Source organism: Bacillus rossius, chromosome 12 (assembly GCF_032445375.1).
Source record: "Bacillus rossius redtenbacheri isolate Brsri chromosome 12, Brsri_v3, whole genome shotgun sequence".
NCBI lineage: Eukaryota > Metazoa > Arthropoda > Insecta > Phasmatodea > Bacillidae > Bacillus > Bacillus rossius.
The window spans coordinates 53052625-53077000 of NC_086339.1; the positions used below are offsets into that span (position 1 = coordinate 53052625).

The 24376-nt window shown below is 38.1% G+C and overlaps 2 protein-coding genes across 2 annotated transcripts in view; one reads left to right on the forward strand and one right to left on the reverse strand.

Annotated features, from left to right (window-relative positions):
• LOC134537944 (excitatory amino acid transporter 1-like) overlaps nucleotides 1-24376 on the forward strand; it is a 528042-nt gene that overhangs the window by 135412 nt on the left and 368254 nt on the right. The window lies entirely within an intron of this gene.
• Nucleotides 8316-18317, reverse strand: LOC134537943 (uncharacterized). The gene is made up of 2 exons (XM_063378936.1): nucleotides 18168-18317; nucleotides 8316-12269 (listed from the first exon to the last, which is right to left on the reverse strand). Exon 2 carries the CDS (start codon nucleotides 12223-12225, stop codon nucleotides 10138-10140), a length of 2088 nt encoding a protein of 695 aa, XP_063235006.1. The 5' UTR covers nucleotides 12226-12269; nucleotides 18168-18317; the 3' UTR covers nucleotides 8316-10137.

The following is a 24376-nucleotide window of genomic DNA, read 5'->3' on the forward strand; positions in this document are numbered from 1 at the left end:
TTCTTCAAACAGTTATGCCATTTGGAACTTGCCAAATCACGGAAAGAAATATGAAATTCGCAACAGGTAGTACTATATATGCGGGAAATGCAGTGACTGTCTCAACAGCGCTCTCTACGCTGCTGGTTGAACAATGAAGGAACGCGAGCGCGCTGGTAGCAAATATTAAATTCAAAGCATTCGCAGCTGACTGTATAGGAAACCTATATTTATTTTCTGAAACAAACGCACGTGCACACACTCTGTCTTATTCTTTCGGTTATAAATCTCTCTTAGTTATATTTTGGGGGGAGGGGCGGTAGACCAACATTACACAAAGAGAACAATAACGAGCCTCAGCAAAGTAGCATAGTGCTCTCTTTATATATCTTTGGCCATGTACCAATTATCTGTCCTTTTTGTGTCGAAAACGTTTCACAACAAGTTTAACAATAAAGTTGCAATACAATTTGGACTTGAAATTATACTCTAATCGCTCCCGCAGAAGTTTCTCTTCAAAAATTGTCGGAATAATTAGTGCTACATTGTTAGAAAAAACAGTATATTACGAATTTTTAAACAATAAAATTACCTGAAATAAACGAAGATTTATTCGTTTTTTCAGATAACTGAATCTTCGTGACAACTACGCCGTATTCCAACTTCCTTGTTACGTAATCAGGCAACTGTAAGGAGGAAATGTGTTTTTCTGAGACTCAACAATTTTGGGAATGTTTTGTGGTATACCAACGTTATTATTGTAAATTTGATAGAAGATAAGGATATAAATTGGAGATTTCGTCGTTTGAAGTTTTAATTTAACTTGGGAGAGCTAACTACATCCCGAACTAATATTGGAAACGTAAGAGTAACGAATTGTATTTACTGCTACGAGCAACTACATGACGACTTCCCTTAATTGAGTTTGAGCAGTTTCTGAAATACATAGAAAGATTATTCTTACACATCTAATTGATAGTTGCTGTGAAAAATAAAAAAAAGAGCAACTTTGAAATTTCAGGTTCGACAAGTAGGTATATTTATAACATTCCGATCAAGTGGAATATATATATTTATGGCGACAACCTAGGGGACGCACCACAACGCCGAAATACAACAACGCCGAAATGCCAAACTGACCACAACGCCGACAGCTAGAAAACTGCTGTGTACCACAACGCCGAATTACCACAACGCCGAAATACACTAACGTCGAAAAATGTCATTGCAGGACTGCCACAAAGGTTAGGTTAGGTTACACTAGGTTAGGTTAGGCTAGGTTAGGTTAGACTAGGTTAGGTTAGGCTAGGTTAGGTTAGGCTAGGTTAGGTTAAGCTAGGCTAGGATAGGCTAAGTTAAGTTAGGTTAGTTTATATTATGCTAGGTTAGGTTAGGTAAGGTTAGGTTTGATTATGGTATTTCGGCGTTAAGGTACATTTAAGAAACACACACAAATTCATTCAGTTGTTATTTCGGCGTTGTGGTACACAGCAGTTTTCTAGCTGTCGGCGTTGTGGTCAATTTTGACATTCGGCATTATGATATTTCGGCGTTGTGGTACACAGCAGTTTTCTAGCTGTCAGCGTTGTGGTCAATTTTGACATTCGGCATTATGATATTTCGGCGTTGTGGTCAATTTTGACATTCGGCGTTATGGTATTTCGGCGTTGTGGTAACGACCCGACAGCCTACCTCAAGAACTACTGATTTAGGTTAAATATTGTAGAACACTGGTCAAGAAGACTGAGGAGTTCCAAAACAAGTTACTGCAGATGTAGCAGGGTCCGCACTACTGACGGCTGATGTGCGACTGTGACGACGGGGAGAGACGCTGACCCAGTTCCAGTAGGACGAGGGTGGCTGGATCGCTCGACCCCGTCCTCGGCCGATGTCCGGGACTGGTTCGCGAGGTGTCTCTGGATGAAGACGGTATTACAGCTTCTCTTGCAACAGTTGTTGACGTGACAACGTCTAATAAATCAATGAACTCAAGCTGCACGCACGAAAAAGTGTCCCGTTGCGCGCATTGTCCCGTTACGCTGTGTCCCGTTACTCTCATTGTACGCTTGCGCCGCATATAACTCTCTTCCACTCGATTGGAACAACCATCGGTTTGACTTTCTCGAGGCACATTAAACTTGAAACACTCCCATTCGTTTCCTACTTTTCCTATCATCGTCCTATCCTTAACAGAATAACACAGATTGGAATAAGTTAAATAGCAAACATGTATAAAAGTTATAGTTAAAATAATCTCTTCGTTAAAGTAGTAAATATATTTGAATTAATGAGTGCAAATAAAAGTAAATTTATCAATTAAATTGTAGATTTCATTTCACTCCTTCTTTGTATCCATACAAAATAGTGATAATTCAATAAAATTGATTCAATTTTATTCATAAATTATGCAATCATTTCATTAATGTTTTGTTATGACGTCACTTTAAACTATCGTTCATAAACCGACTTTACAGACAATCAATTTTTATTACTGAGAACTAATTCAAGGTTGGTTCGTCCTATAGCGAATTTTTGAAGGCTAAACTTCTTTAGCCGCGTTGAGCGATTTTTGATAGGGGCAAAACATGGGTTCGCGTCACCGACATGCTAGTGACGTGTTGCGCCAGACTGGCGAATCGCAGCGACCTGTGTACATGTATACGCATATATACACTAATACATTCTATATACTCGACTGTATCATGTGCGTGTTAGACTCTTTTTTGGGTGGCTAAAATCTTTTGTGTTCGCATCACCGACATGCTGTAGTAGCAGTAAGTGAAGTTAATTTGACCAAGTGAATACATGACCTAGGTCTGACATCACTGGTAAGTCATAGCTAGGTAATGAATTTTTACGTAATTTTTACATACCACTGACATCTGTTGTGACTAAAAAATGATGTAAGGATAACTGATATCATGCTGACATCGTACTGATATTATACCAAAATCATTTTGAGTAGTATGTAAATGGCGGAGCTGGGACACGGGTTCTGGGTGTGGATTGTGATTGTCGGTCCACCATATTGAATTGTGACGTCACGGCGGCCATCTTGGAGGAGTGTAACGGGACATAGCGTAACGGGACAAGTTTGACCTTGACCTTTGACCCTCAAAATTCGCCAAAATTGGGCAAAAATTGCCCAAAATTCCTCAAAATTCGTCAAAATTTACATTTCTGTGAAAAAAAATTCCGCCAAAAATTTTTAAAAAATTCCACAAATTAAAAATTTCTCTTTTCGAGGGAAAAATTCCCGTTTCGAGTGAAAATTTCTCGTTTTTAGTCCTTAAATATCCCGGCGGCTAGAAATGTCCATATGTAGGCTTAAGCATCCATGTCGACAGCCTCCGATAAGCCTCACGTCATCATGGAATATGTCATCTTGGATAATGACGTCACCGTTGCAATTTCCGTTACGGTCGCCATCTTTAACTTTTTTATTTACTCTCCGATTTTAATGAAAAAAAAATTAAAATTTATAAAAAAATTCACTTAATAAAAATTTAATGAAAAATATTTAAAAATCATACATTAACGACACGGAGCTCGGAGTCCTGGGTTCGAACCCGACGAGCGCAAAAAAAAAAATTTGCGACCGATCCCTCTCCTGTGGTGGGTGCTGGCATACTGACTCCCACCACTTATTTCAAAGCATATATATTGTCACCTAGTATGACGTCATGTCCGCCATCTTGTCTTCGATGCTGGAAGCTATCATCATTGTATCGTCGGCTAGAGTGCGCTGATGACATGTTAGTTTAATTCTTACCCGCTAGAGTGCAGTTATTACTGTGACACCCGCCATCTTGAAATTTGACCGCCATCTTGAAAATCCGTAATTATTTAGCTAGAAATTCGGGAAAAATTCCAAAATTCATTAAATAAATCACTCATTAACTTACATATCGATTCGACCCGCTCCTGTTCTTGGTTAGATACCCGAACGATGCAATAATGTTTAATTTTATGTTAAAAATAATAATTGCAATAAACCATGTTCAACATATTTAAAGAGACTCTAAATCCTCTACTACCATCATCCTATCAGACATCAAGACCACCACATTGGAAATTCGTAATTTTAATGCTAGAGATTCGGGAAAAAGTTCAAAATTCATTAAATAAATTTGTAATCCATAAATGATTGATTGGATCGACAAAAGTCTTTGGTTCGATCCCTGTACGATACAAAACAACTTTAATTTAAAAAAATACCACAAAAGCGTCAGGTTTGAGAAAATAAAAACACCACAAGTTCTTTTAAAAAAATTTATTACATAAATTCAATACACTACTACAAGTACAAAAAAACACTGACAAATTACCAAAGCCTTTTGGTTTCCACGTTTCAACAGTCTTCTTATTGTACGGACTAAGCCTTTTACATGACTTTAAATGTCTATCCAATCCGTTCATTACCTCAGCCAGAGACGGACTGAAGTCCATATCACCAGGGTCTCACTTATATAGACTCATCAGTCGGTACAACACATGAGTCAAAACAAGAACCATGTTCATTATACTCACACTTAACTTTCTCGGAGCATTTTACATAATGAAGATGTAAGCTATCAAGACGTGAAATTAGTTTTTTGCACTTATTGCACTGAAATTGTATTCTTTTAACATTATTAGAACAACTGCTTCTTTCATGTCTGCGAGCATTTGAGGTGATAGTAAATGATGCGTCACAGTATTTGCACTGACGCAATGTACGCTCTTCATTAGTTGAAGAATCCATTGCTGACGATGAAACTTCGGATGATGGTGGTATCACGTCTGTTGAAATCTCCTCCAATGTTGACATCGTCGGTGCACACGGGATCTGCTCCTTCTCCGTCGTAGCTGTCGTCAAGGTTCCCGTAGTCGATGGTACAACCTCCGAGTTCAACGTTAAAGACGGTAAAGATGCCATCGAGGTCTCAAGAACAGCTAATTGACACGACTTATGCACCAGAAGAAACAAACTAGGTGATCCTTACACCGCTGTCGTCAGAAACAAACTGAGCGTCATGCTGTCTAGGACTCTCTTATATACATGCACCGTATGGAATAATACGATAGTCAAATCAAGAACCAATTACTAAAATACTAGAGTCAAATTTACAAATTAAAAAAGAGGATCATTTGATCGAAAAAAAAACTCGATCTCTCAAATATACGCCAGGCTCCAAGAGCTACAATTCACGTCATCAGATCCATCTACATTTTGCTCCTATGCTTCAATTGACCATTAGCTGCAAGTGCTCCAACAGCTCCATCAGCTCCAACACGTAATGTACGCAATGTACGCGCAATACATGCAATTTACACGCAATAAAAGTAATGATTACATAGTACACACAGGAAACTGAACGTACACACAGTACACACAGGAAACTGAACGTACACACAGTACACACAGGGAAACTGAACGTACACACAGTACACACAGGAAACGGACCTACACACAGTACACACAGGAAATGGAACGTACACACAGGAAACGGAACGTACACACAGGAAACGGAACGTAAACACAGAACACACAGGAAACGGAACGTACACACAGTACACACAGGAAACGGAACGTACACACAGTACACACAGAAAAAGGAACGTACACACAGTACACACAGGAAACGGAACGTACACACAGTACACACAGGAAACGTAATGATCACACATACAGTAGCGGAAACACACACAGGCTTAGTTGGAAATCAGAATACAAGAAATAAAAACATTAAATTTTTACTTTCAATATTTTATTACTTCTCAACATTACACAAATACAAGTAAAAGAAGCCATTATTGTATGTAGCCAGCTTTCCTCAGTTCTTTGAGTATGAAGGATATTTCTTTGATGCACGGATAGTTTCCTGCACAAAGCGAGCCATGTAGAAGTCTTAGCCGGTCAACCAATATGTTTGGATCTTTCCATGATGTGTAATCAATCTCTTCTACCACCATCTTACTTGCTTGTTTATTATAAATACTTTTAATATCACAATCGCCCCAGTGATCATAATAAGCATTATCAGATTTATTTAATATATCACGTCGTTTCCATCGTTTCGGTCTCAGGACACCGTCACATTCTTCGATCTTGTCAGCTTTAGGTGCTTCATCATAGTCTATGTCTTTGTCAACAGCCTCAGAGTCACTGTAACAATCACCGTAGAAGGAATCGTCTTCACCCAATTTACCGTAATAATTCGTTGTTGATGATTTCGAAGTGTCTTCATCGTCTTCATGCTTCCTTTTTAGGAGTCCATCATTTTTACAAAGTAGGAAAGATCTACTTGAATTCGGCTGGAATATATTCTCACTTTCCACGTTAAGGATTCTTCCATTGTCTTCATTCTTCCGTAAATCATCAACCTCCTTCAATTTATGTTCTTCCTCATGATCGGGTGAGCTAATACCATCACGCTCAGGACAAGGAAAATTATTGTCATAATGCAGATCACTCTTCTTTAGTCTAGTGGATCCATCGGTGTCCTCTATGCCGTAAGTAGTCTTGACTTTACATGTTCTACCATGTCTTTTTAAGCTGTCAATTCGTGTTAACAACCTGCTACAACTATTACAGCTTAACATGTTGCGTAGTGGGTTTCTAGCACAATCATTCTTCTCATGACGTCTAGCATTCCTTCTCATGTCAAAATCCTTGCCACAGTATCTACAGCGGCTTCCTTCCGATTCAGCTATAGATAACAAACCACGATCCATGGTAGCTTCTGTGACTAATGTTAGATACAAACTGTCAGTTTTCTCCAATTGGAACCATTTCTTAAATAGAGTTTTTGAAATATTACATAAGCGAGAGTTAAGTTATCTAATGCAAAGCAAATTGATGCAAGTAGTTCCGGCTGTCGTCAACAGATGGCGCCACGTGTTGCTTGCAGGTAAATAATATTTAGTTCTTTTATGCGGGATGCGGGATGCTCACTAACGATCGCAAAAAAAGTATGGCTTCGCTAGACTCCAAGGAGAAGGAAGTCCGTCCTTCCTGTTAGTGCTTCTTAGATATCTCAGAGATTATTTGACTAAATAATGATTTTTTTTTATTTTCCACCTGATAAAAATATTACAAGTGTTGATTAAGTAGCAGAAATTCACTAATTAAATATAACCTTAAATAAATTAACATGACTCATTACATAGAAAAAATCCTTCATGAAGATATCAATTGCTCATCTGTAACCAGAAGCACTTGCAGAAAACCATCAAAATATTGCCAAGTATAATCAGGAGCACACGGAGAAAACTATCATAATATTGTCAAGAATAAACGGGAGCACACGGAGAAATCCACCATAATATTCACAATAATAATCAGGAGCACACGGAGAAAACTACCATAATATTGTCACGTCTCACTTTCAGAGGGGGGGTTCAATTCTTCAAAAATGTAGCTCTGAACATAAGAAACTCAAAACATTAACTAGCCATAGAGCATCTCACTGAGGATTGAATCTTAGTAGGTGTATTCTTATACAAGAATAGAAAATCAGGATACTGAGAAAAAAATAAGAGTAACCTAAAAACAATAGAACAATCACATTTATTTATAACAATTAAATAAAGCTGACAAATAATGAGGCACCTTCCATGTCCGCTACCAGCCTTATAGATATTCCGACAGAAAAACAATAAACCATATATAAGATTTTCTTAGTAGTACTAACACATTAACATAATCGTAATAATTTCCTCCAGGCCACCCAGTGATACCAAGCTTCATTAGCTCTTCCACAACTTCATTTTTAAAATTTATTAAGAACATCCACTACCTTGAAACGGATTTTAGAAATTATTTAGTTTAAGTTTATAACGTCATCATTTACATGAAAAGACAAGGATCGTGATGCAAACAAATTACCGAGTTATACTTGAAAATAAAAAGGGAACGGTAGTGCTCAACGTATTATACGTTAAAACCACTAAGTTTCTAAGAACAAATTATTTATAAGAGCAAATAATACACCAAACGAGAATTTTTAAAGTTAACTACGAAGAAACACTGAAGGCTAAGAGTCCGGCATCACTCAGGCGCCATTTCCGATAGCACTCACCTAACCATTACCAAGTCGCCGCGCGGCCGGGCAGCATGACAGCCTTCCACAGGATTACCGCCCCGCGAAAACATTTTACATCTCTTTTAAGCTATTTTCTTGGCCGCAAAACCCCTACGGGGAAAACATCCTGACGGGAAGTTTTCCTGTGTTTTACAAACACGTAAAGTTATTACAACAAGCCGGCCGCGCGGTCGGCCGCGCCAGGTTGCCCACGTAGTCAGAAAACCGGCCGCTAGATTGCGACACTCGCCTGCGCACGGCGACTGCGCACAATCTGCGCTCTCAGCTGGCCTCAAAAAAAAACGACAAACAAGTCTGCGCCGCGTTTCTCTGGAACTGCAGCAAACAACGTGTCAGCTGGCCTGGCTGAAACGCGGTCACGCCTGCGTTCCCAGACAAAGACGTGCAAGACTCGCACTCTTCCAGCCCCCCCGCAAACCCAAATCCAACAAAGGTGTTACCCCATCTTAGCGTGAGGGAAACCAAGTCCCGAACTAGCGAAAAGAATTTAAAATTGTATTTTCAACAAATAAACTAATTAAATAAATTAATGATAATTTTGAGCTACGCGACATCACCCCGGGCGGCAGGAGCTTGTGCCCCACAAGCTTACAACAATGCTTGGGGAATATTTAAGTTTGCTTCAAAAAAAAAAAAAAACCAATTGTCCCTATCATTTCTATGTGATCCAGTTACAAATTTAAATTAGTGATTACAGTGGTTGTTGTTTAGGTATAAATACCAACTCTAAGTTCTACTAGCACTTATTGACAATTTCCTCTCGGAGGACAAATGTGTTTTACAAAATTTCACATGTTAGCACTGCTTGGGACAGCAAGCAGCCAGGAGGGATACGGCGAAGAGATGCACCAACTCAGGGCAGAGACAGGAACAGCCAGCGGAACTGTGAGCTGCAGAATCACACCCCACTCCAACTTCTGCCTCTCCCAGCCGGTTCATCCCGACGTCGTTCATCCCAACTGCTCGTCATCCACGGTACACGACACCATTCCTACACAAAATACATGAGCAGCATCAGGAGTCATACAATTACAAACAACTAAAAAAAAAAACTCTCAAACATCAAAATAATAGTGAACAAATCAAACAATTAAATTATCTTACTTAAGTTAATGACGTATTTTCATGTGTTTATCAAGAAGTATTCATGAGATCAACATAGATCAACACAACTAACCAAGGAGGGTCATACCAGGTATCAACACAAAAATAACTTTTAAAGATTCTTAAAACAAGTAACTATTCAAAAACTAAACTCGTAACTCATCTGCAATATTCAACATCTTGAAGAAAAGCCTACCCCCCACATTTCGTAGAGGAAGGATAAGGTAAGGTACCTAATAGGAAAATTTACAACAAAAACTTGACTGTGTCCACGTGTAGGTTGAAAGTTTATAACTACACTGGCCTTGTCTTGCTATACACTTTGTTTTGAACGTCAGGTCAGTAGTTTCAAACGATGGATAATTCTAGTCTTCTCGATAAATTTGTTGTTTGGGGGGCCACACCCTATCGCGATGCGTAATCACTGTCCTTGGACATGGCCACTCCCAAACCGCTGATACTCCTGGTAATCGTGCATCACCACACGATTCGACGATACGGGCACCAGCCCGCAGCAATGGGTAGAAGCAGGTCCTCTTCTCCCAACTGGCCCACGTGGTATCTGGCTGACCCTTAACGACGCGCCTTCTCCCAACTCGAGAAGGGACAAGAGTTCTGGATGGAGCTGCACCACAGCACTCCTTTCGAAATTGCCCTTAACAAGTCCGCCTCAAAAGTCATTCTCTTCGATTGACGAAAACTATCAATGTCACTTCTTGAATAATAAAAACACAAGGGGGGGGGGGGGGGTTATGGTGGAAAATGGGAATACGGAAAGGATCCCACCCACTTTCTCAATGATTAGTCCTGACGTCATAATTCCCCTTATTGAACCTGGTATTCTCCCTCCATCGTTATTTGGTTCTATAAAAATTATTTATGGGCGCATGCCCCTTCACATAAACATTAATCAAATTCTAATTTTTCTAATCGTAGGTAAAGCTTTACATTGAACAAAATTCATTCACTACTGATCATCACAAATGGAAATGGTTACTTTCAATTCCTCCCCAGTTTCACTGGATAACTTAGCTACACAACCATTATCTCTGGCTAGTATGTCTTTTAATTCTACCTTTCCACTGGTAGAAGGAACAGCATTTTCTACTGTAGTCGAGATTTCTACAGACATACTGAGGGGTTTCCGATTTCTCAGATATTTTAATAACAGAACTAAAAACATTCCAACTATTACCAATATAGTAATTACAGTTACACTTATTTCTATGCCAAGGGTAGTAACATTGTCCAAGGCGGATACTCTTGGTAGCGTTCCAATACCTACTAGATATGGATTTTTAATAATAATAAATAATAATACACTACTTACAATGGAAAGCGCAATACTCTGTAAGTTTTTCATTACAAATCTTGGTACGTTTTCTGGTTCTCTTAAATGAATCGGGTCTAAAGGGGTTTCAAACTTTGTCAAAGAAAAATTTAAATGTGGTATTAGAGTTGGCCAATTTTCATCTAAACAATCCATTAAGGATGGAAAAACTGTATGTGTTGACGTAGGATGAGGGAAAATTTTCAATTTACGTAACTTCGTCCAAGCAGCTGGTATTACATGTACCAATTGAAATTTAGATTTTGTTAACGCATCACATGGATACAACTCGTTAATTTTAAGTTCTTGGTTTAAATACAAACGACAATCACACGGTACTTCTATATCTACAGCTCCGAGGATGTCTCCACTTCCTAAAAATAAAGATTCATTGTTATGTTTCATGCATTGCAAGTCTAATTTTCCTGACGGGTTTGTTAGGAAGTACCGCTCTGGTCCAGCCTGGGTGATCATCAGTTGGTTTCCGGAATGGCATCGAAACGCACATGTGGTACTAAGATTTTCAACGGTAATCCCCTGAAAAAGAGCCTTTGGACACAAAGCACTACCTAGGGTATCTCCGGAGAACCTGGGAACAAAACACAATTTATCTTCAAATGGTCTACAATCTAATAAATTTCTACCCTGAATAGTGATTAGATGGTCTCCATCCACTGCCAGAAAATTCGGAGCATGATCCAAATGACAAGTTGAGTTCTTCCACTGAAATGGGACTGCGACGAACTGAAACAATCTCCAATTGGAATTTAGTTTAACAATTGGTACTTTAATTTGAAGGTATAAATTTTCCTTGTGGACTTGACATTTACAAATGGGTAAATTAAAATATTTCTGAACTTCTGATACACTTATGGACAACGCATAACCATCCCTATTAAGAATTTCATTTAGCATATTTAATTTCTCTTTCAATTGAGCTGGTGTAACTACAATGGCAGGTATTTTATTTGACCGGCACTGGTCCAGAATCTCTAGTCTTGTAAATGTATGCGCTTGTTTGGCTAATTGAGAGGCCAACAGTACCTGAAACTGGAATGAATGTCCTATGTCTTGAACCATTCCTGAAAACTTAGTCACCATAGTCTCTCGGAGGTCTTTTAAGTAATCAGACAAATTTGTGAATTTTGATTGTACTCTTTTTAGAATTCCGGTCATTCCCTCGTTTATAACAAAAATAGTGTTGCTCATATTTGCCAGTGCCTCATGAGTGTTTAAAATTTGTGATTCCATCTTGTTTATGTGTTCTGACATTTGTTGTTCATTTAGGAAAAGATTATTCAATTGACTATTGACGGCAATGTCACAACACCAATGAAAAAACTCTCCAATGAAATTTAACCCTCGTCTTTCCCGAACTTGAGACTGAAAATCCAATACGTCATCCCCTGCTGCTTCGTTTACCTTATTAATTAGCATGTCAGTATAAATTAAGCTATGTTTTAATTCTTTGAAAATAACACACCATTCACTTGAACTATTGGAGGGACAAGAAGTGATTTCTTTGATACTATCCTGAATGTCATCTAATTGCATTGGCCAAGCAACCTTAAAATTTACTGGTACCGATGAAGTGTACAATGTTACCTGAGGTATCGGCTCGAAATGCGCTCCCGCAACCACCCCCACTGCTCCTTCAGGTAGCGGTCGATGTTGTCTGCTGCTTCCCAGCTGCAGGAGCACCAGGACGATGTGTAGCATCCTCATCGTCAGTACGGAAGATGATCACGCCTTAAGACTCTGTAAAAATTCTATACAAAACTAAATATTAGACACGCTCAATTTTTGTTTACAAGTGTTACAAAACTTTCGAATTATTTTTTTTTTCTCTCTCTCTTTGTTTTATTTAGTTATCCACAACCACAATAAAAAAATCTCTATTACATAACTTATCATAACTTATACACTGTAAAAATTTTTCATTCTCTCTACGTTTGTAACTTCGTAAACATCTCTGCCTCGACTCGTCTTCTTTAACCTGTACAGGTTATTAGACAATTTGTCCACCACAACATAAGGACCGAACCATTTATGCAATAGTTTCTCTGACAAACCCTTTTTTCGAACAGGTGTGTACACCATAACCTCCTGTCCTATCTTATAGGTCACCGCTCGTCGTCTGCGGTCATACCTTTTTTTATCGATACCCTGTTGTCTCTTTAAATTCTCTCTGGACTGTCGCAGGATCTCCTTCCAACGAGTACGCAGTCGAAGGCTGTCCTCATCTTCTACAGGCTGACTTAATTGAACATCTGAGGGTAATACAGGTTCTCTACCATACATGAGCACAAATGGGCTAAATTTTAATGTTTCCTGCCTCGCCGTGTTGTATGCCAAAGTGACCAAGGGTACATATTCATCCCAATTACGTTGTGAGGATGCCACATACTGAGATAGCATCATTGCTATTGTTCCATTTAATCTTTCACATAATCCATTTGTGTTTGGCCTGTATCCTGAGGTTTTCAAACTTTGTACATCCATTAACCTAAGTAATTCATTAACGACTTTGGAAGTAAAAACTTTTCCTCTATCTGTCAATATGGAACATGGTACAGAATGGCGACAAATTATGTTTTCTAGTAAAAACTTAGCTACGTCATTGGCGTTACTAGTGGGGGTGGCTTTAGTCTCCGCCCATCGAGTACCGTAATCAATAGCAACAAGAATGTATTTGTTTCCTGACACGGTTTTTGGAAAAGGGCCTAAAATATCGACACCAATACGTTCGAAAGGTTCACAGATAGGTAATGGTTCTAATAACCCTGCTTTCTTTTGAGGAACTCCCTTTTTCCCCTGACATCCCCTACAACTCCTTACATAGGCCTGAATCTCTTTTAGCATATTGGTCCAATAATAACGACGTATAATTTTGTCTGCGGTGCGAACTACTCCTAAGTGACCGCCAAAAGTGGGATTGTCGTGACTTTCCCTCAGAATTTCAGCCTTTAAGCTTTCTGGGACTACTAATAGCTTGTCTCTACCACTTGGGTTAGAGTTATTTTTGTACAAAACACCATTCAGCAAAGAAAAATTTTTCGCTTGTCGGCTTAACTTATTATCGATTCCTGACGGTTGAGTCAACTCAGAAATTAAAGGTCTTAGACTCACATCAGAATATTGCAGCTTAGCTAAATCCACATCATGCATCACAAAAACAGGTAACTCAAGGGATTTTTCTTCGTCAAGGGCTGTCCCTGTGTTGACAGCATTTCTACTCAAACTGTCTACATGTACATGAGTTTTTCCACTACTATAACATACAGTGTACTCATACTCCATCAATTTCAATGCCCACCTGGTTAACCTTCCTGCGCTATGAGCATTAAATTTCAAACGATTCAAATAACATAGGCTATGATGATCGGTTACAATTTTGAATGGCTTCAGGTAAATGTAAGGCCGAAACTGGTCTAAAGCATAAATCAAGGCTAAACATTCAAGGTGAGTTATAGGATATCTAGTCTCAGCTGACGTGAGAGTTCGACTGGCATAGGCAATAGGTTGTAATTTTCCATCAATTCTTTGTAACAATGTGGCTCCTATCCCTAAGGTACTAGCATCTGTATGTATTTCAATGGGCTGGTTTTCCTGGAAGTGAGCTAACACGGGGGAAGAAATCAGCTTTTCTTTCAAAATTTGGAATGCTTGTTCTTGCTTGTCGGTCCAGATAAACTTTTCATTTTTCTTTAGCAATGTCGACAAGGGTTTCGCAATCTGAGAGAAATTTGCTATAAACTTACGATAGAAAGAAGCTAGGCCTAAAAAGCTTCTCACCCCTCGTTGGTCCTTAGGTGTAGGAAATTGTTTCACTGCTACTACTTTATCGGGGTGGGGTCTAATCCCTTCATGGTTAACCAAATGTCCCAACACATCGGTTTCAAAATAACCGAAGGTACATTTTGACGGTTTCAAGGTTAAATTAGCATTTTGCATCCTTTTAAAAACTTGTTCTAATCGGTCAAGATGTTGATTAAACGTACTGCCCACTACTAGAATGTCATCCAAATAGACTAAGCATGAACCCCACTTTAACCCTGCCAAAGTCTTATCCATGTATCTCTGAAAAATTGACGGAGCGGTTTTCAAACCAAAAGGAAGGGTTTCAAAACAAAAAGTACCATCGGTGGTAACAAATGCAGTTTTTTCCTGATCCTGTTCAGCTACTCTCAATTGGTGGTATCCTGAATTCATATCCAAGTGAGTAAAATACTTAGCACCAGTCAAGTGACTTAAGAAATCATCTATTCGAGGAAGGGGGTATTTATTATCCTTAAGAATAGTGTTAAAACGACGGTAGTCCACACACATCCTATAATCGTTGTCTTTTTTTCTAACAAGAACAACTGGTGAACACCAACTCGTGTCACAGGGTCTCACAATCCCATTTTTAATGTGTTCTTGTACTATGTTATGAATAATTTCCCGTTCCCCAGGAGAAACTCGATAAGGTACAGATGATATGGGTGTGCTGTCCCCTGTATCCAGAAAAACTACTTCCTCTTTTGTTCTCCCTATCTGGCTGGGGTCCCAACTGAAAACATTTTGATATTTATACAACAACTCTACCAGTCTGTTTTTTTGTTCCTCTGGTAACTCTGGATTAATGTTTAATTTAGACACATCAAAATCGACATTATTTTTATCTCTAGCTTGTAATACCTTAGTTACTTCTTTGTTCTCGATACTGGGTGTTTCCTCAAACTCATTTAAATATCCTAATTTCATTCCCTTATGAAGAGTAACTGACTGGTTAGTAGTATTAGTAACCCAAATGTGAGTATGCTGTTTTCTGTTTACAATACTCCTAGGTACAAGTACAGAATATCTGTTGTAAATATCCTCCTTAGGCTCTATCAGCACCTCATCAGGTAAATTATTTCCTTCAAAATTAATTTCGATAAGATGATGCATCCTTGGCTCTACTCTAACATGATTGTGAACTGTCACACAACCTAACCTGAAAATATTTTCTGGCTCGATTTGGCTTAACTCCTGTGTTCCATCCTGACCTACATTATGATTAACCCGATTTTGGTTTTGATCTACTTGAATTTTGTCTCTTTTTACTTTGGTTTGACTTTTAACCTCCCTTATTTCGGTATTTGTGGTATTTACGAAGCAATCAGGACGTGTTATGGTCAATGACATTTTCTGGCCTCCCTTACAAGAAATTTCTGCTCCATATTTGGTTAAAAAATCACATCCTAAAATGATCCCTTTTATTGGGGCTTCCACCAGACCTACCGCATGTGAATAAACATACTGTCCTAATTTAAATCTTAATTTGGCCATCTTATTAAGTTTCTGAACTCTTCCTGAGACTCCTGTAAAACCTCTTGGTTCTGCGGATTTCCAACAACTTTTCGGTACTAATCTATCCTCAATTAGTGATACCGCAGCTCCTGTATCGATAAAAACGGGGATTTCTTTTCCGAACATTTTTGTCTTCTGACTTAAAATACCGTCATTTTGTAAAAGAGACATTTGGTTAACAAGGGACGAGTTGTCACCCCGACCGACTCTCGCCCTATTTAGTTTCCCTGTTGTGACGTTTTGCAATCTCGTATCAAGTGACCTGGTCGTTTGCATTTTAAACAAATCGGCCTACCATCTGAGGTCCACTGTGGTCTGTCAGTTATTTTTGGAAATGAATTACTTGGGGTCTGCCTGAAAAAATTGTTGTTCTGATTTCGATGGTATTGTGTTAGTGTACTGTTATTTTTGTAATTTCCTCCCTGAGTTCTAAACTGTGACTTTGGTTGTGCCTGTAATCTCATGGTATCCAGTTCCCCGCGTAATTGTTTTAATTGTTTATTAAACTCTATCAAACTGTCCTCAATTCTCGTGTTGATAGATGACAATTCTCTTTCTGGTGTTTGAATTTCTTTAAGATTTCTGATAGGTACTTGTTCCTGTTTCGAATTTACCCACTGTGTCCTCCCATGATTTTTAGCGTAATACAGACCTGCCTCAATATTCCTCAAATTACCTAGTAACTGTTCCACAGTATTGTTTGGGAAAAGCATAACTTTCTCTACAATGTCTGGCCTTAACCCACGCAATACATATCTAACCTTACTAGCTTCATTCATCTTAGCATCAAGTCGGTTACAAAGATTCAATATGTCGTACACAAATGACTCGAAAGGTTCATCTACTGCTTGTACTCGCGCCTGCAATCTTAACTCTAAGTCCTCTATGTGACCCACTCTCACAAACGCATCCCTTAATTTATTTGCTAATTCCTCAAATGTAGTTAAATTCTCCAATGTGCTCTCACAGCTGTCATACCATTTTAAAGCAGGCCCTCTCAAAAATGTAGGCAAGTATGACAAACATTTTTGCTCATTCCACCCATTTACCTTGGCTGCTCTGCGAAACTGTTTTAAAAATTCCTCAACCTCCTCACATCTCTTTCCAAAAAAATATCCCGGGTCCACAAAACACCTGCCTGTCTCCATGTTTAAATTCTGATCTTTCAATTCTGGTTTTATGTCGCTTAATTTATCTTTTAACACTTTCAATGATTCATCATCTGACGAAGAACTACTATCACTGTTCTCAGGGTTTTTTACTTTGTCATCCAATATTTCAATTGTGTATTTACTAGCCATCCCTAATAGACTCCACCTTAAATTATTTTCATTAGTCCTTAACTTAAGCATACATTTCACATTTCACCTTAAATTAATTATTGTTAGACAAATACAGCCATCCCTGGTCTCCCACTGGTTTCCTGAAATAACCTAAAATAAATTTTATTATCATTACACAATTAATCCTATAAACACATCAATCTTAATACACCAGCTGCACTGCATGCTCTTCTTCTTCACTAAAATAAATCAAAATGTTAGACCACACCTAACACTCTTATCTTAATTTATTTTTCAGTATCCCAACATTCTTTATACCTACTACCCGGCGCCTCCACCATTTGTCACGTCTCACTTTCAGAGGGGGGGTTCAATTCTTCAAAAATGTAGCTCTGAACATAAGAAACTCAAAACATTAACTAGCCATAGAGCATCTCACTGAGGATTGAATCTTAGTAGGTGTATTCTTATACAAGAATAGAAAATCAGGATACTGAGAAAAAAATAAGAGTAACCTAAAAACAATAGAACAATCACATTTATTTATAACAATTAAATAAAGCTGACAAATAATGAGGCACCTTCCATGTCCGCTACCAGCCTTATAGATATTCCGACAGAAAAACAATAAACCATATATAAGATTTTCTTAGTAGTACTAACACATTAACATAATCGTAATAATTTCCTCCAGGCCACCCAGTGATACCAAGCTTCATTAGCTCTTCCACAACTTCATTTTTAAAATTTATTAAGAACATCCACTACCTTGAAACGGATTTTAGAAATTATTTAGTTTAAGTTTATAACGTCATCATTTACATGAAAAGACAAGGATCGTGATGCAAACAAATTACCGAGTTATACTTGAAAATAAAAAGGGAACGGTAGTGCTCAACGTATTATACGTTAAAACCACTAAGTTTCTAAGAACAAATTATTTATAAGAGCAAATAATACACCAAACGAGAATTTTTAAAGTTAACTACGAAGAAACACTGAAGGCTAAGAGTCCGGCATCACTCAGGCGCCATTTCCGATAGCACTCACCTAACCATTACCAAGTCGCCGCGCGGCCGGGCAGCATGACAGCCTTCCACAGGATTACCGCCCCGCGAAAACATTTTACATCTCTTTTAAGCTATTTTCTTGGCCGCAAAACCCCTACGGGGAAAACATCCTGACGGGAAGTTTTCCTGTGTTTTACAAACACGTAAAGTTATTACAACAAGCCGGCCGCGCGGTCGGCCGCGCCAGGTTGCCCACGTAGTCAGAAAACCGGCCGCTAGATTGCGACACTCGCCTGCGCACGGCGACTGCGCACAATCTGCGCTCTCAGCTGGCCTCAAAAAAAAACGACAAACAAGTCTGCGCCGCGTTTCTCTGGAACTGCAGCAAACAACGTGTCAGCTGGCCTGGCTGAAACGCGGTCACGCCTGCGTTCCCAGACAAAGACGTGCAAGACTCGCACTCTTCCAGCCCCCCCGCAAACCCAAATCCAACAAAGGTGTTACCCCATCTTAGCGTGAGGGAAACCAAGTCCCGAACTAGCGAAAAGAATTTAAAATTGTATTTTCAACAAATAAACTAATTAAATAAATTAATGATAATTTTGAGCTACGCGACAATATTGTCAAGAATAAACGGGAGCACACGGAGAAAACCATCAAAATATTGACAAAAATATTCAGGAGCACACGGAGAAAACCGCCGCAAGTTTTCTTTGATATTATAAAATTTCAGGAAAAAAATAATACTAAAAAATAAAAATAAATTAATAAAAAATTTAAAAAAAAATAAAATAAAAAAATTCATAAAATTCTGGCTTGTACTAGAACTCTATCTTTGTTCAACAATGAGAAGTTCACAAGCTAGCAGAATATATTTATGTATTTTTTTATTTTATTTTTTTTTTAATTTTTTATTAATTTATTTTTATTTTTTAGTATTATTTTTTCCTGAAATTTTATGATATCAAAGAAAACTTGCGGCGGTTTTCTCCGTGTGCTCCTGATTATTCTTGTCAATATTATGGTGGATTTCTCCGTGTGCTCCCGTTTATTCTTGACAATATTATGATAGTTTTCTCCGTGTGCTCCTGATTATACTTGGCAATATTTTGATGGTTTTCTGCAAGTGCTTCTGGTTACAGATGAGCAATTGATATCTTCATGAAGGATTTTTTCTATGTAATGAGTCATGTTAATTTATTTAAGTTTATATTTAATTAGTGAATTTCTGCTACTTAATCAACACTTGTAATATTTTTATCAGGTGTAAAATAAAAAAAATCATTTTTTAGTCAAATAATCTCTGAGATATCTAAGAAGCACTAACAGGAAGGACGGTTTTCCTTCTCCTTGGAGTCTAGCGAAGCCATCCTTCTTTTGCGATCGTTAGTGAGCATCCCGCATCCCGCATAAAAGAACTAAATATTATTTACCTGCAAGCAACACGTGGCGCCATCTGTTGACGACAGCCGGAACTACTTGCATCAATTTGCTTTGCATTAGATAACTTAACTCTCGCTGATGTAATATTTCAAAAACTCTATTTAAGAAATGGTTCCAATTGGAGAAAACTGACAGTTTGTATCTAACATTAGTCACAGAAGCTACCATGGATCGTGGTTTGTTATCTATAGCTGAATCGGAAGGAAGCCGCTGTAGATACTGTGGCAAGGATTTTGACATGAGAAGGAATGCTAGACGTCATGAGAAGAATGATTGTGCTAGAAACCCACTACGCAACATGTTAAGCTGTAATCGTTATAGCAGGTTGTTAACACGAATTGACAGCTTAAAAAGACATGGTAGAACATGTAAAGTCAAGACTACTTACGGCATAGAGGACACCGATGGATCCACTAGACTAAAGAAGAGTGATCTGCATTATGACAATAATTTTCCTTGTCCTGAGCGTGATGGTATTAGCTCACCCGATCGTGAGGAAGAACATAAATTGAAGGAGGTTGATGATTTACGGAAGAATGAAGACAATGGAAGAATCCTTAACGTGAAAAGTGAGAATATATTCCAGCCGAATTCAAGTAGATCTTTCCTACTTTGTAAAAATGATGGACTCCTAAAAAGGAAGCATGAAGACGATGAAGACACTTCGAAATCATCAACAACGAATTATTACGGTAAATTGGGTGAAGACGATTCCTTCTACGGTGATTGTTACAGTGACTCTGAGGCTGTTGACAAAGACATAGACTATGATGAAGCACCTAAAGCTGACAAGATCGAAGAATGTGACGGTGTCCTGAGACCGAAACGATGGAAACGACGTGATATATTAAATAAATCTGATAATCCTTATTATGATCACTGGGGCGATTGTGATATTAAAAGTATTTATAATAAACAAGCAAGTAAGATGGTGGTAGAAGAGATTGATTACACATCATGGAAAGATCCAAACATATTGGTTGACCGGCTAAGACTTTTACATGGCTCGCTTTGTGCAGGAAACTATCCGTGCATCAAAGAAATATCCTTCATACTCAAAGAACTGAGGAAAGCTGGCTACATTCAATAATGGCTTCTTTTACTTGTATTTGTGTAATGTTGAGAAGTAATAAAATATTGAAAGTAAAAATTTAATGTTTTTATTTCTTGTATTCTGATTTCCAACTAAGCCTGTGTGTGTTTCCGCTACTGTATGTGTGATCATTACGTTTCCTGTGTGTACTGTGTGTACGTTCCGTTTCCTGTGTGTACTGTGTGTACGTTCCTTTTTCTGTGTGTACTGTGTGTACGTTCCGTTTCCTGTGTGTACTGTGTGTACGTTCCGTTTCCTGTGTGTACTGTGTGTACGTTCCGTTTCCTGTGTGTACGTTCCGTTTCCTGTGTGTACTGTGTGTACGTTCCATTTCCTGTGTGTACGTTCCGTTTCCTGTGTGTACTGTGTGTACGTTCCATTTCCTGTGTGTACTGTGTGTAGGTCCGTTTCCTGTGTGTACTGTGTGTACGTTCAGTTTCCTGTGTGTACTGTGTGTACGTTCAGTTTCCTGTGTGTACTGTGTGTACGTTCAGTTTCCTGTGTGTACTGTGTGTCCGTTTAGTTTCCTGTGTGTACCGTGTGTACGTTCCGTTTCCTGTGTGTACTGTGTAATCATTACTTTTATTGCGTGTAAATTGCATGTATTGCGCGTACATTGCGTACATTACGTGTTGGAGCTGATGGAGCTGTTGGAGCACTTGCAGCTAATGGTCAATTGAAGCATAGGAGCAAAATGTAGATGGATCTGATGACGTGTATTGTAGCTCTTAGAGCCTGGCGTATATTGGAGAGATCGAGTTTTTTTTTCGATCAAATGATCCTCTTTTTTAATTTGTAAATTTGACTCTAGTTTTTTAGTAATTGGTTCTTGATTTGATTATCGTATTATTCCATACGGTGCATGTATATAAGAGAGTCTTAGATAGCAGGACGCTCAGTTTGTTTCTGACGACAGCGGTGTAAGGATCACCTAGTTTGTTTCTTCTGGTGCATAAGTCGTGTCAATTAGCTGTTCTTGAGACCTCGATGGCATCTTTACCGTCTTTAACGTTGAACTCGGAGTTTGTACCATCGACTACGAGAACCTTGACGACAGCTACGACGGAGAAGGAGCAGATCCCGTGTGCACCGACGATGTCAACATTGGAGGAGATTTCAACAGACGTGATACCACCATCATCCGAAGTTTCATCGTCAGCAATGGATTCTTCAACTAATGAAGAGCGTACATTGCGTCAGTGCATATACTGTGACGCATTATTTACTATCACCTCAAATGCTCGCAGACATGAAAGAAGCAGTTGTTCTAATAATGTTAAAAGAATACAATTTCAGTGCAATAAGTGCAAAAAACTAATTTCACGTATTGATAGCTTACATCTTCATTATGTAAAATGCTCCGAGAAAGTTAAGTGTGAGTATAATGAACATGGTTCTTGTTTTGACTCATGTGTTGTACAGACTGATGAGTCTATATAAGTGAGACCCTGGTGATATGGACTTCAGTCCGTCTCTGGCTGAGGTAATGAACGGATCGGATAGACATTTAAAGTCATGTAAAATGCTTCGTCCGAACAATAAGAAGACTGTTTGAAACGTGGAATCCAAAAGGCTTTGGTAATTTGTCAGTGTTTTTTTGTACTTGTAGTAGTGTATTGAATTTATGTAATAAATTTTTTTAAAAGAACTTGTGGTGTTTTTATTTTCTCAAACCTGACGCTTTTGAGGTATTTTTTTAAATTAAAGTTGTTTTGTATCGTACAGGGATCGAACCAAGGACCTTAGTCGATCCAATCAATCATTTATGGATTACAAATTTATTTAATGAATTTTGAACTTTTTCCCGAATCTCTAGCATTAAAATTACGAATTTCCAATGTGGTGGTCTTGATGTCTGATAGGATGATGGTAGTAGAGGATTTAGAGTCTCTTTAAATATGTTGAACATGGTTTATTGCAATTATTATTTTTAACATAAAATTAAACTTTGTTGCATCGTTCGGGTATCTAACCAAGAACAGGAGCGGGTCGAATCGATATGTAAGTTAATGAGTGATTTATTTAATGAATTTTGGAATTTTTCCCGAATTTATAGCTAAATAATTACGGATTTTCAAGATGGCGGTCAAATTTCAAGATGGCGGGTGTCACAGTAATAAATTCTTACTGCACTCTAGCGGGTAAGAATTAAACTAACATGTCATCAGCGCACTCTAGCCTACGATACAATGATGATAGCTTCCAGCATCGAAGACAAGATGGCGGACATGACGTCATACCTTGTGAATATATATATGCTTTGAAATAAGTGGTGGGAGTCAGTATGCCAGCACCCACCACAGGAGAGGGATCGGTCGCAATTTTTTTTTTTTTGCGCTCGTCGGGTTTGAACCCAGGACTTCGAGCTCCGTGTCGTTAATGTATGATTTTGAAATATTTTTCATTTAATTTTTTTAAGTGAATTTTTTTATAAATTTTAATTTTTTTTTCATTAAAATCGGATAGTAAATAAAAAAGTTAAAGATGGCGACCGTAACGGAAATTGCAACGGTGACGTCATTATCCAAGATGACATATTCCATGATGACGTGAGGCTTATCGGAGGCTGTCGACATGGATGCTTAAGCCTACATATGGACATTTCTAGCCGCCGGGATATTTAAGGACTAAAAACGAGAAATTTTCACTCGAAACGGGAATTTTTCCCTCGAAAAGAGAAATTTTTAATTTGTGGAATTTTTTAAAAATTTTTGGCGGAATTTTTTTTCACAGAAATGTAAATTTTGACGAATTTTGAGGAATTTTGGGCAATTTTTGCCCAATTTTGGCGAATTTTGAGGGTTAAAGGTCAAGGTCAAACTTGACCCGTTACGCTATGTCCCGTTACACTCCTCCAAGATGGCCGCCGTGACGTCACAATCCAATATGGTGGACCGACAATCACAATCCACACCCAGAACCCGTGTCCCAGCTCCGCCATTTACATACTACTATTTTGTTACGTACATTTGACGTAGAAATGATGTCATATTACACATTTTAAAACAAAGTTTTAAGTTTTCACTTCTGTTGACAGTCCCCATGACTGGCTATTTTTTTGTGTGTTTTGAGAAATCATAATAATAATTCAGCTATAGTGAAACTAATTATTTAAATTGACTGTTCGCGTTATGGTTCTAGTCCAGTACTAGTTCAGATTTATTTTCTGTGAATATTCTTATATCTTAATTTAATATTTTATTCAGCTGTCATTGATAAGAAACTTACGTATGGAATCAGCTATTCACCAAAGTTAACTAATTTAAAGGTATCACAAGTTGTCTAAAGTTCATTTTTGTCCACAACTTGCAGTAAATATTGTTTTATCCCAGAGGTTATATTTTCACATTATGAGTCCGTTATGCTTTGCAAAATGACATATTTATTATATCATTCAATGATTGAAATATTTACACCTATTTTCTTGGAATGAAGTACTCGCGTAACTACTAAGCTGAATATACAGTTATTATAATCCGTGATTGCTGATTTATAACTAAATGTCATAAATATACTTGTGGTTCGTTGATGTCATAAAGGTGTAACTGCTATAAAATAGAAGTTAATACCAAATAATTATACGTATGGACGTCCTGTGTACACCAAACACCAAATATTAACGTCATAGAAAATACGCACTGTTAGTATTTCAAATTCACTTTCGGAGTATTTTATTTTTTTTAAATTATTGTAGCTTTATGGAGCTCAAAACA

Bases quoted from the DNA above. Each gene is read 5' to 3' on its own strand.
- LOC134537943 (XM_063378936.1), bottom strand. From the start codon at position 12,225: ATGAGGATGCTACACATCGTCCTGGTGCTCCTGCAGCTGGGAAGCAGC.